Source organism: Hesperophylax consimilis, chromosome 27 (genome assembly GCF_061612785.1).
Source record: "Hesperophylax consimilis isolate HC1 chromosome 27, BYU_Hcon_1.0, whole genome shotgun sequence".
Lineage (NCBI taxonomy): Eukaryota > Metazoa > Arthropoda > Insecta > Trichoptera > Limnephilidae > Hesperophylax > Hesperophylax consimilis.
This window is the reverse complement of record NC_142862.1, coordinates 17,057,736-17,070,027: the sequence shown is the minus strand read 5'-3', so window position 1 is coordinate 17,070,027 and position 12,292 is coordinate 17,057,736. Positions and strand designations below refer to the sequence as shown.

The 12,292-nt window shown below is 35.1% G+C and overlaps 1 protein-coding gene across 4 annotated transcripts in view; it reads left to right on the top strand.

Annotated features, from left to right (window-relative positions):
* ACC (acetyl-CoA carboxylase) overlaps nt 1-12,292 on the top strand; it is a 188,388-nt gene that overhangs the window by 28,751 nt on the left and 147,345 nt on the right. For all 4 annotated transcript variants that reach the window (XM_089647729.1, XM_089647726.1, XM_089647728.1 and 1 more), the window contains exons 2-3: nt 8,119-8,252; nt 10,600-10,781. In XM_089647729.1, coding sequence (XP_089503855.1) covers nt 8,169-8,252; nt 10,600-10,781 — 266 coding nt within the window. In that variant the 5' untranslated portion in view covers nt 8,119-8,168. The remainder of the gene's footprint in view (nt 1-8,118; nt 8,253-10,599; nt 10,782-12,292) is intronic.

Here is a 12,292-nt window from a genome sequence, read left to right as displayed (position 1 = left end):
TTTTGGCGAATATTTAATTTTGATTAAAGAATTTCCGTAAATCATTGGATACCCGCTGGATGACTACACCGGTTGGATGGCTCAGTTATTTTTAATTTAATTAGTATCAGTCACACGACTTTAAGTGATCTTTCATATAAAAATATTATGTAACACAGCTAATAATAATATGATAAAAATAGTATGTACCAAACTTGTATCTATATAGATTAATTAATTATTTATTTTTAAGAAAGATAATAATAAACATTATCATGTTACAAAAAGACTGGTAATATTTTAATTTCTAACAATAATTGGCAGTGGAAATGTTGCTTGTGCAATGATGGAGGACTTAGCTAGCACAGGATTCAACCTGTAATGTCTGGATTGGGAGGAAAACGGACGTATTCATTTATAAGTAATCAGAGTCAATGTAAAATAAATGGTACCAAAAAATTATTAGGTACATTTATATGTTCAAAATGATTTTCACAATACCTTCATTCACAACCGAAGACAGCTTGAATGAAATTTTATTTTTTAAAAGAAAGACAGATATTCTTAGGTAACGAATAACCTTACAATATTTAAAAGAAAATCTTTTACTACCATCACAGTGAGCGGAAAATGTTGCTTGTGTTCTGCTTGTGTTGCTTATGTGATTTACCAGCCGAGGAATCGAACTCACGACGTCTGGGTGGGAATCAGGCGCGAAGCCAACTCGGGCACTGACCGATATATATATTTTTTAAATAGTGTTTTGTTTATGAAGAAGATGGAGGAGTAATGGAAGTGGGAAGAGGAGAGTTAAGAATTAAATATATCTATCCCTTCGAGGCTATATAATATATACAGTATTATTATTTTATTTATTTTTAATTATCAATATAAATTTTTTTACAGGTATTTTTCGATATCTGTCTCATGTACAGGGTTTTCAAATAAGAGGTGTTATTTTGAATAGCCCGCTATTTCGGTAAATGTTACTTTTGAAGCTGTAATTTTTTGACATTTGGCAACTAGAAACTACGCCATTAATAAAAATGGAACGATACACGCTTCGACAACGCATTGAAATTATTAAAATTCACATGAGATAATCAAATGCAAATCATCTTGGGTGATGAGGCCCATTTCCACCTCGGTGGTTTCGTCAAAAAAGCAAAATTGTCGCATCTGGTGCTCGGAAAACTCAAGAGTTATTGTTGAAGAGCCTCTCTATCCTCAACGTGTGACTGTTTGTTGCGGTTTATGGTCCGGCGGAGTCATTGGACCTTACTTTTTGCGAAAATGAGGCTGGAGCAACAGTTACGGTGAATGGATTGCGCTATCGAGAGATGATTAATGACTTTTTATGGCCGGAATTGGATGGTATTGATCTGGACAACGTTTACTTTCAACAAGACGGCGCTACGTGCCACACAAGCAACGAAACCATTGATCTTTTTCGATTGAATATCAAAAAACACCTCTTATTGGAAAACCCTATATAACAATATTTCATTACATTAAATGACAGAGGTCAATCAGCATCTAGTTGGAGTACATACTTATAAAGGGGGTTTTTATAAAATTTTTGATCTTAGACCTGTCTTGGCTGATGATCCAAAACTTGGTGTCTGTTTTATATTTTTAAAAAATGTGTTCAGTCCACAGACATGTGAATATATAGACTAGAAATTAAATGTGAGGGGTAAAATCAACTGTTGAAGAACGAAGGGGGTAAAGCTGACTGTGATTCGTCAATAAATCAATCTGACAGTATATAGGCATCTCGCATTATAATTTCACCATTTAGTTCTTAAAAGTAAAATCTGCTTTTGAATGAAAAGACATTTTTTTCTATTGGTGCTTTTTTTTACTCATTTAAAGTACGCTTTAGCGTGTTTAAAACGCACTTTATGGAACGCGCGTTTTTTAAAGTTACCATGGCAACATCAACAAATCAACAAAATGTGAAGTCTAAGGACGGGTTGTTTCGGAGAATTTGAACAATTCATCAAATTTCAACGTTCATTTTCAAGTTCTGTGGAAGATTTTTTCAAGTCCTGTTTTTATTTCAGTTCTGTCAAGCAACTAGCCTATAATGATATAATAACAGAACTTGAATAGGACTTCCACAGAACCCGAAAAAGAACGTTGAAATTTGATGAATTGTTCAAATTCTCCGAAACAACCCGTCCTAAATATCAACTTTAACTATAAATCTGACAGGAATATTTTAAACGTCAAATGTTTGTGTTTTTCATTTCCATGACAACAAGATATTGTGATGTCACATCACGAATTCATTAATATTTCTTATTTCCAAATTTTTAATAATAATATCAATATTTATGTTTTCAAAGTGTACCAATAAAAAAAAATAGCGTAAAGTATTCGTGGATAACTGGTCTTTAAAACACTTGCTTTATTTCGAGCACTCGGCTACGCCGTCCTGCTCGAAAAATCGCGCGTGTTTTAAAGACCTGTTTATCCACTTATACTTTAATATACTATTTACATGGGAGCGCAAATTACTCGCCACGTTATGAACAAATTTGTGAAGTCCAAATTCGGCAAAAAAAATTTCTTCTATTTTCAGAGTCGAATATTTTGTTTACGTATTTAGTTAAGACACTTTTATAAGTGTTCATAATTTACTTCCCAGTAACAACGATGCGCACACTTGAGAATCGCTACATTCGACCAATGTTGGCTCGATGTGATAGTATATGTTTCTACAACTGATTCATATTATACGACGTGAATAAGCTTAAAATGATGCTTACATATGGAATGTAATACGACAATTGGGTTTATTCTCTTTTTTACATCTATTTTTACAAGTTTTCATATCACAAGCCACTATGTTGCCGTGTTATTTCATAAAATGCCTCGACCATAGCTCGACGCTAGTTCGAATAAGAATGATGAGGTCACATTCTCAAGATTCACGGGAAGCCATACGCGAGCCCAGCCGGCTCCAATGGAACCGGTATGGGGAGTGGGGAATAATACGCTTTTAATTACTTAGGACAGGTCTACTAATATTCATATATCTATGGTTCAGTCTAATGGCTAGTGGAAGAGCATTGTAGGTATAACCTTGTTGCAAAATATCTAAAATTTCTCTGGCCAAAAGTTGTTTTAGCGAAAGGGATAAGTAAGAGATTATGTCCTTTGATTCTAGTGTCACGAGCAGTTTGGACATTGTTAAAAGCAGTTTTGTGTTTGAAGAGTTTTTGGCATAAAGTTGCCTAATGTCCATAACACAGATTTTCCTAAAGATGATAATCCGAGCTGCTTGTGATCGGTAGTTTGAGGATGATCTTTATAATAAGTTTCTGAGCTTTGGAGATTGGATCAATGGCGGCAGCGTTTGCTCCTCCCCATGCTATGATACAATACTCTATTAAATATTGACAAAGTGCATAGTAAATTGTTTTGAACTGGTTTAGGTTGAGAAAGTTTCGTGTTTGTCTAAAAAAGTAAATGAATTTGCTGTAGTGGTTATATGTTGTTTCCACTTCAAAATGCTGTCAAAATAATACCCTGTAATTAATAAAAATAATATAATCAAATAAAACAATATTTCTTTGATTAAACCACTATCTTTTTTATTAATGCTTACCAGTTTACATGGTAAGCATGAAATGGAAGGTGTTGAAGTGGGGGTGGAGGCGCACGGGAGATTATTGAAGAGTGGGAGTAGGAGATAAAAACGAGATTTATTACAACCGTGGCTTTATTATTTTATCATTAATCGTATGTAAAACTTTCCGATGCAATTATTTCAATCAGGATTCAAAAAGATAAGATATCAGAAAAAATGCTTTGTAAAAATCATTTCACAATGCATCATTACTTATATAAGAGCTCAACGTAGTCAAGAATATATATATTTTTTTTATTTTTTAGCTCTATAAAACAATTTATTATATTATTTTAATGGATAATCTCCATGAAACATTTTAAGGCGAAGCAATCAATTAAATCATTATTTTCGATTAATCTTTACTACGAAGCGGCTTAAATTTTGAATACCAAAAATATGCTTTGGATAAATTGAAGTTTCTCCTACAGTTTGGCTTGAGTGGAATTAAAATAAAATTATTAATTACGCTATAAAATATATTAAATTAAAAACATTATTAACGCGTATAAAAAATAAAAGTATTATTTTATGGCTAAGATACTTTTGCGCTTAAATCGATCACTTGTAGACTCCGCTTGGTAAGCGATTTTTATACCTATTACCTACATTCGTAGTGTTTTAAGACACACTATGAATAACGTATTTGTCTTCTATATTACTACATATTTTTCGTGAGTCCTGCACAACAGTCTTTACCACTCGCAACTGTTCGGAGCCGGTGGGACTCTCTCTCTCTCTGGTTTCAGTCCTGGGATTGGTTTGCACCAATTTCATCTAATCTCCTCTTCCATTCTTCCCTGTCTTGTGCGGCTCTTTTGACTTCTGCATATGATGAGCAGCGCACGTCCACCAGCAGGTCCTCCAGGTACTCTCGGCGTGGGCGTCCCCTAGAGTTGGTCCCCTCGGTCATACCCTCTATTATGGCATGCAAGAGGCCTTCTTGTCGTATAACATGGCCGATCCATCTTGCACGCCTTTCGGACAAGGTCCTGAGCAGGTGCCTTCCTCCTTCGATTCTTTGGAGAACCTCCTCATTTGTAACATATTTGTAACGGTGGGACTATGACATCCTTATTTGGAGTATGCCGTGAAGCTGGAGGGAAGGAGATGAGGGAGACGAAGGTTTGGAAGTACCTGGCTATTTAGATCTGGTCCCCAAAACGACTAAAGCCATTTAAAAAAAAAATCGATTCTGAATTGTGATCTTTCAACATAGCGCCCTTGAGGTGATTTTGCACAAAAACGGCGCTATATACATCATCCAAATATTATTATTATCATTATACCCCTGTATCTACCACTCTGGTAACTTTCTTTGACGGTTTTATTCTTGTAAAGTATTACCATATCAAAAATTCAATTATTCACGAGCCACTACATTATAAAAATCTCTAATGCCGTCCCGCTATCCATGTTGTGCTAGCCTAACATGAATTAATTTTTCTTCATAATTTTTTTTCTATTCAGATTGTATGGGTCAATTCATCTCAAAAGCAATAAGTTGGTTTTCGTTTTTCGTTGGAATTCGTAAGTAAACCTTTTATTTTATTCATACGTTATGCACTAAATTACACGTATGTAAAATACTAACAAATTATTAATGTAATTGTCGGTAAACTAATTAAATTTACTGTATAATAACACGAAAACATGTTTTAATGATAATTATTAAAATAAAGCTGTGTTTACTGTGCACGCTCCACAGAGCGCACACTATGATGTCAGTAGAGGTATTCTGTCGGTATTGCAGTGCTTGATTTTGTAATGTTTCCAACCGGGACGATCGCATCGACAAAGTAAATAATCTTTTTATTTTTTTATTGATACAATAATATTATGTATTTTCAAACGTTATATGATAATGAGGGCCTCGTTGTGTGTTTTGCTTGTCCTGAGCCCCCATTTTCAATTTAATAAATTTTTCATTTATTTTCATTAAGGTGTTTTTCTCTTTATTTATGTTTTTTTCTGTATGTAACATGAATTTTATGTGGAAACTTCACTAGTTAATGCAAAATGTGAAATGTAATTATTTATATAAAATTGTAAAACTGTTCGTTTCCCCAAATACACAAAAAAAAATTTTCTTTAATATTTTTAAAGAAAATACATAACTTTGTATACACACTATTTAATAAAAATAATGGACATGTTTCGAAAGCAATGATTTCTTTATCAGGTTAAACATATAATTAGCAAAAATTTAATTTTTCGACATGGTGTTCTTCTAACCGATGATCAATATAATGATTCATTTTATATTACATTATATGATACATTCAGTTCCATGAATTATCTAAACATATATACTTAACTAAATTGTTCAAATTCTGCGAAACAACCCGTCCTAAGGATTAAATTCTAAAAAGTATTTAACAATTTTGCACCAAGAAATAGGAGCAGTCAGTTTGTTTTTTATATGTATTCAAGGTACTATTAAAAATATTAGCATCTCGTAGTATTGCATGTTTTGCAAATACGTCCTATTAATGAATTTTTCGCATAATTAGATTTATAATGTGATATATTAAATAGTTTACATATTAGTATGTATGCATACTGTACACACATAAATACATCAGTTCCTACTCCGTGGTCGAGGGGTAAAGCTCTCGACTAGCAAGCCGAAGGTCGCGGGTTCAAATCTCTCAAACCTCATAAAATCGATTAATTTGTGTTATTTAGATTATTTCATTTATTTGTATTTAAAAAAAAATTATGAATTAAAATTAAAATTATAGGATATTTGCGGCACGTTGCAGAGTGGAAGATACTCTCAGTATCGCCCTCGTGTAAGACCACCATTCAGAATTGAAACGTTGCTTGAAATGGCTTTAGCCGTGTTTGGTGACCATATATGAATAGCGTGGTACTCCCCAAGCTTCCTCTTTCCTATATGCTTCCCCTCCCCACTTCCTTCAGCCTGACAACATATCTCATTTCGGGATGCCATAGTCTCACTGGTTCCCGACGGTTGGGAGCAGTTGGGACTCGAGTGCGGTAATCATATGAAAAACTAATCTTAGTATGATCTATGGTTCAAGTATAATCCTTTCCGTGGTTTGTGATCATAATGTGTGCGCCGCAGGTCGATTTGTTCAATCACAGTTTTTGTTCTTCTTTTTTATTAAGAAAAAACTTCACGTACCAGAGTGTTATATTTTAAAATAACCTATTTACATAAATGGACAGTAGATTTTTGTGAAATTTACCACTAGGAACCACGTTCCGGTTTGCTCCGGTTAAATTCGAGCACTGTTTATGGTAAAATAGCATTTATCTCCTCTCACTCCGTTGGGACTAAAAACAAGCATGGGAAACTAGATATTTTTATAATGCAAAATACAATGAATTGATTACAACATTTTCTATTGTTATGTTATTCAAGGTGTACTTTGGAATAATTATTGTGATCCCTGATTTCAATGATGAAGATTATTTTTAACCAATGTCGGCGCTTTATGGCAATAGTGACTTTCACAGTACTTTATACACCACACTTATATAAATTCACATTTTTAAAACCTCGATAAAAATGATTTTTTTAACAAACTCAAGAAGACTGGCCTCAAATTAACAACACACGGACATTGGTCACGGTCGCCGGCATCCAACTGATAAGTGATTACCGCGAACCCTTTATTCTTAAGGGTACGTTATACATGAGAGTCAAGAACAATGCACATGTCCGGAGTCACTTGCCCTATCCGAAGTTATTCTATGATAATAATAATATTTGGATAATTTATATAGCGCCGTTTTTGTGCAGAATCACCTCAAGGGCGCTGCATTATCTTTATCATCTATCATATCACTCTACGGTACTGTTGTCATGTCAACCCTTCACACTAGCCAAATACTTGTTGAACTTGGGTCGATATCTTCGGCAACAGAGTTAGGGCCGCCGCGCCGTTTATGACACACAGCCCTGCTGACTGCTACCATATTTGGCACGTAGATTACTTATTGTATTGTGGTAAGCAATCTTTCTGACGAATTACCCACAATTGGAAATGAATAGCAATCAGACGAACCTTAACCAACATCAACTCACCAAGTCGGTAGTTATCATTTACTGAAACTTGATTCATAGTACATGGTTATATCATACTATTAAATATAATATATGTGTAATAATCTCGGTATTGTCTCTTTTTATTACTGGCTAATGAAAGTTTATGGTTTTACAGATGTTTAGATATTATCTTCAAAAACAACATGTGCTCAGAACTTGAAAACTTGAGTTCTTTTTATGTAAATCCTCACAAGAGTCTAAACTTAACCGTCTGGAGCCAATTAGTCTATGAGATTGATTCAGTGTCCCGGTCTTGTGATATAGGTGGTTTTGGTTAAAGTCAATCATTTCAGTCAAGAATAAGTAGGAAAACAATAATGTAATAACTAATCAACGTGCGCGTTTGAGAAAACTGATTTACGAAATGTATGCAATCTGTATATTTTAAAGTATTTAGTGATTTAACAGAATTTTAATTTTGCAGAAGCGGAGCTGGCCGACGAAAAACCTGCGGGACTGCAAGTCCCAAAAGGCATGGAGTCCGAGGCCCAAGCCAGGTGCTCCTCCAGCGACAGTGATCCCTTCGAGAAGATAGACGCTGCGGAGGAAGCCGAACATGTAAGTCCTTACCTTAGCCTGCTTTCAATTCCATCTTTACTGTGGGCGCCAAGGACGGCGGAGATTCCAGTTCGACTTATGATAAAGGTTTGTCTTTAACCTTAAAATCATTAACGACGTTCACGTTACCAAATAATTATAAGCAATAATTAGTCATCCGAAATACTAATACAAATTGAAAATATCTCCCGAGTAAAAATAAATGCCGCCAACCGCAAAAAAAAATAATGACGTTCACGTTAACTGCGATTCCAGCTCTCTCGCCTGACAGCAGAATTGTCCTTAACCAAAAAAAAAATATTATTCTCCATTTCTACTTAAAGATAAAGAATTGTCTTTAACCTTTAAATTATTAACGACTTTTACGTTAACATAAGCTAAGAAGTGGAATAGTCCAGTTCTCTCGGATGACATCATAATTGTCCTTAAAATTAATGACTTTTTTGTTAACTGCGATTCTCTCAGTTGAAAAACAACATAGTCGTTAATTTTAAGGTTAAGGCAATTCCTTATCCTTAAGCGAAAAAAACGATAATTTTAAGGTTAAAGACAATTTATTCCTTATCCAGTAGAACCGCTCCTCAGGACTCGTTCCTGTCACGGAAGAAGATATATATGTACTCCATTTGTTGCATGTGTGGAGATGTTTTTTTTAGTGTTAAAACGTTGTCTCCGCTACCAAATCTTCTCCTCTTTCCCACCGTCTTTATAGGGTCGCGTCACATCTGGCCACTGTGCTGCCTGTGATGGTTTAAAGAACCACCTTCTCTGAACCAACTATCTGTGGTGCGTCAGAAGCTGTAGATATTGTTCTTGGATTGTACACTGCCATGGGAAAGTATTTTTTGTTTTATTTTCCTCTTCATAAATGCTCTCTCCAATAGCTTCAATAACAAGAACAAACTGCCTTCGATCCTTCGATGAGAACACGTAAACATTTTTGTATGTATACATTTATGTTTTGCCGCGTACGGACAGTCGGGGGAGTTTTAAAAGTGAGAGTCTTGATGTGATGTACCGATAGTATACTTAGTATACTTGTCTGATTCCTTGAAATTGGTTCGGAAAAGTAATGGCTGCCCTCAACCGTCCCCTCAACAAGTCACCCTCTGTTGAACTGCGCTGACAATTAGGCGATGGCGATGGCCAGTCTGCTGGCGCCAAAGCGAATACCATACATAGCAGAGGCGTGCATTACAAAAGCACTGCCTACCCTGCCTCACTCACATAAAAAAATATGTATACGTAATATTAAAATTCATTGCCAGAAATCAATCTACATTTTCAAAAATATGCGCGAAGAAGGTACCAACGCAACGCAAGTGTTGGCTGTATTCTACACAAAAAAATATACAGGTAAATGTATGCGCATTAAAGGGACGATTCGTTTGTGATACACGGAGAAAAATGAGTATTTATGATTTATTAAAATCCAGTTAAAAATGGGATTGCACGCTGTTTCCTGTTAAAATTTTAGTATATTCCTAATATAACACCCGCATTTGCCCTGATAATATATAATGAAGAAATGCGAAAACATGATTTTTATGAACGCATGTTCCGGCATCGATCAATTCGCCCGCAATCTCGCTTTACCCGGATTTCGGATAAATTGAAGAGATTCTTAATAAATTAGCAATTTTATCAGTAAATTTTCTCCGTGTAATGTCAAAAAAGGCTTTAGGTACAACTACACCGTCACCGCCAAATGTAGCCATCAGTGCCATCTGTTGGTGGCTCTGTAATTAATACAACTAACGAAACAATATATTATCGTAATATTTGTTATTTATTTATTAATTTAAACGCCCTGATGGGCTTTTACATGATACATATTTTACAAAATTTTCTGCATAATACAGTGACAACAGAAGGTTTTTATTTTTAAAACATCAACACAAAAATCACAATTTTCTTAAGTTCACAACATATCTACAACAAATATACGCAATCGCTCTTTAAATATGCTGCATAAAAATGTCATCCAGGTATCTCTTGAACATGTTGACTATGTTTATTTTATGTTGACTACGTTGCCTTTTTTGTAATGTTGTCTGTTTATTTAGGGAAAAAAACATGGAAATTTGTATAATGTACAGTAAACGGTTATTCGAATATCTAGAGAAGATATTTAAAGAAATTTTTAGATTTTTATCGATATCTTGGACGAAGGGAGTTGTTGTCGGTGTTTTTTTTGATAATTAATTCGCTGTTTTTTACCCTGATCAAAACTTTATTCACGCCACTCTACAACAGCACTTGTTTGCAGCAGCGAACAAGGGCTTTGATTGGTTCTTGATTTCGGTGGAATGTCATATGTTAACCATAAGTCTTGACTGTTCTCTAGGCCATTCTCTACCCTCCTGCCGTTGTCTCCGTCAAGCCCAACTTCACTCTGGGCGCCGAGGACGGTGGCGAAGAACAGGACTCGTTCCCCGTCACGGAGGCGGAGATTGCGCGTGCTCCCAGCTCCACTAACCTGACTCACGCACAGACGCTCGCCTTGGCCGAGAAACGCAGACAACTCAGGTAGGATCTTTCAAATCAAACAACACTATTATGTAAATAGACCTATTTTTGCTGTTATGTTTGCTATTCAAAGGGTTTAACCAAAACCACCTCGAAAGAATCTTCAATAAATAGACGGCAAACTTGATTTAGTGTTCTGGCCTTGGTTGAGGTGGCGATGGTTTCCATACCTATGTAACAATAATAATATTTTTTTGCATTATTCTTCTGTTTAATTTCGTTATTTTTATCTGGATTTAGGTAAATACCTGCGTATTTTAAAATACATATTCCTTTTATATAATTTTAAAAAATAACCAAATTTTTTTTAAATAAATTCAAAATAAATCAAATTTAATAATGTTATAATAATTATTAAGTTCTGCAAGTATTTCTGTTATTTTTACAGTTTTTAATGTGACAGCTGTTTCGCCTTTTGGGGCGATTATCAAACTGTGGATATGTCCACACGGCGACGACTTATATATATGATTTTATTTATCCCCACCCATTTAAATTTCTATAATGTCCAAAAATGATTCATTAGAAATTAGAATAACCAAAATATTTGGAAATCCAGCAGTGTTTATACACCTGTTAAAATTAATGACCTAAGGGTATTCTTAATTGTTGGTACGTGGGTGATTATGTTAAGGAATTATATTCTTTGGGATTTTTGAAAATATTAAGCAGGGGAGAATTGAAATCTACGCGTTCATAGATGGCGTTAATTGAATTATTTTATGAAAATTCTCCCCCATTTTCCTCTTCCCATCTGCTTCCCCTCCCTCTACCTTCAGCCTCCCAACATACCCCAATTGGGGTTGCCATAGTCTCACTGGCTCCAGACGGTTGGGAGCAGTTGGGACTCCTGTGCGGTATCACATAAAAAAAAACACTTTTTGAAAATTTATGCTTATGACGAGTTACATATGCAATATGAATAAATAGCTATGTCCGAATAATGACTCTCAGAAAGACATAAAAATACAGGATTTTCCAATAAGAGGTGTTATTTTGATATTCAATCGTAAAAGATCAATGGTTTCGTTGCTTGTGTGGCACGTAGCGCCGTCTTGTTGAAAGTAAACGTTGTCCAGATCACTACCATCCAATTCCGGCCATAAAAAATCATTAATCATCTTTCGATAGCGCAATCCATTCACCGTAACTGTTGCTCCAGCCTCATTTTCGAAAAAGTATGGTCCAATGACTCCGCCGGACCATAAACCGCACCAGTCACACGTTGAGGATAGAGAGACTTTTCAACAATAACTCTCGGGTTTTCCGAGCCCCAGATGCGACAATTTTGCTTGTTGACGAAGCCACCGAGGTGGAAATGGGCCTCATCACTCAAAATGATGATTTGCATTTGATTCACTCAAGTGAATTTTAATAATTTCAATGCGTTGTTGAAGCGTGTATCGTTCCATTTTTATTAATGGCGTAGTTTCTACTTGTCAAATGTCAAAAAATGACAGCTTCAAAAGTAACATCTACCGAAATAGCGGGCTATCAAAATAACACCTCCC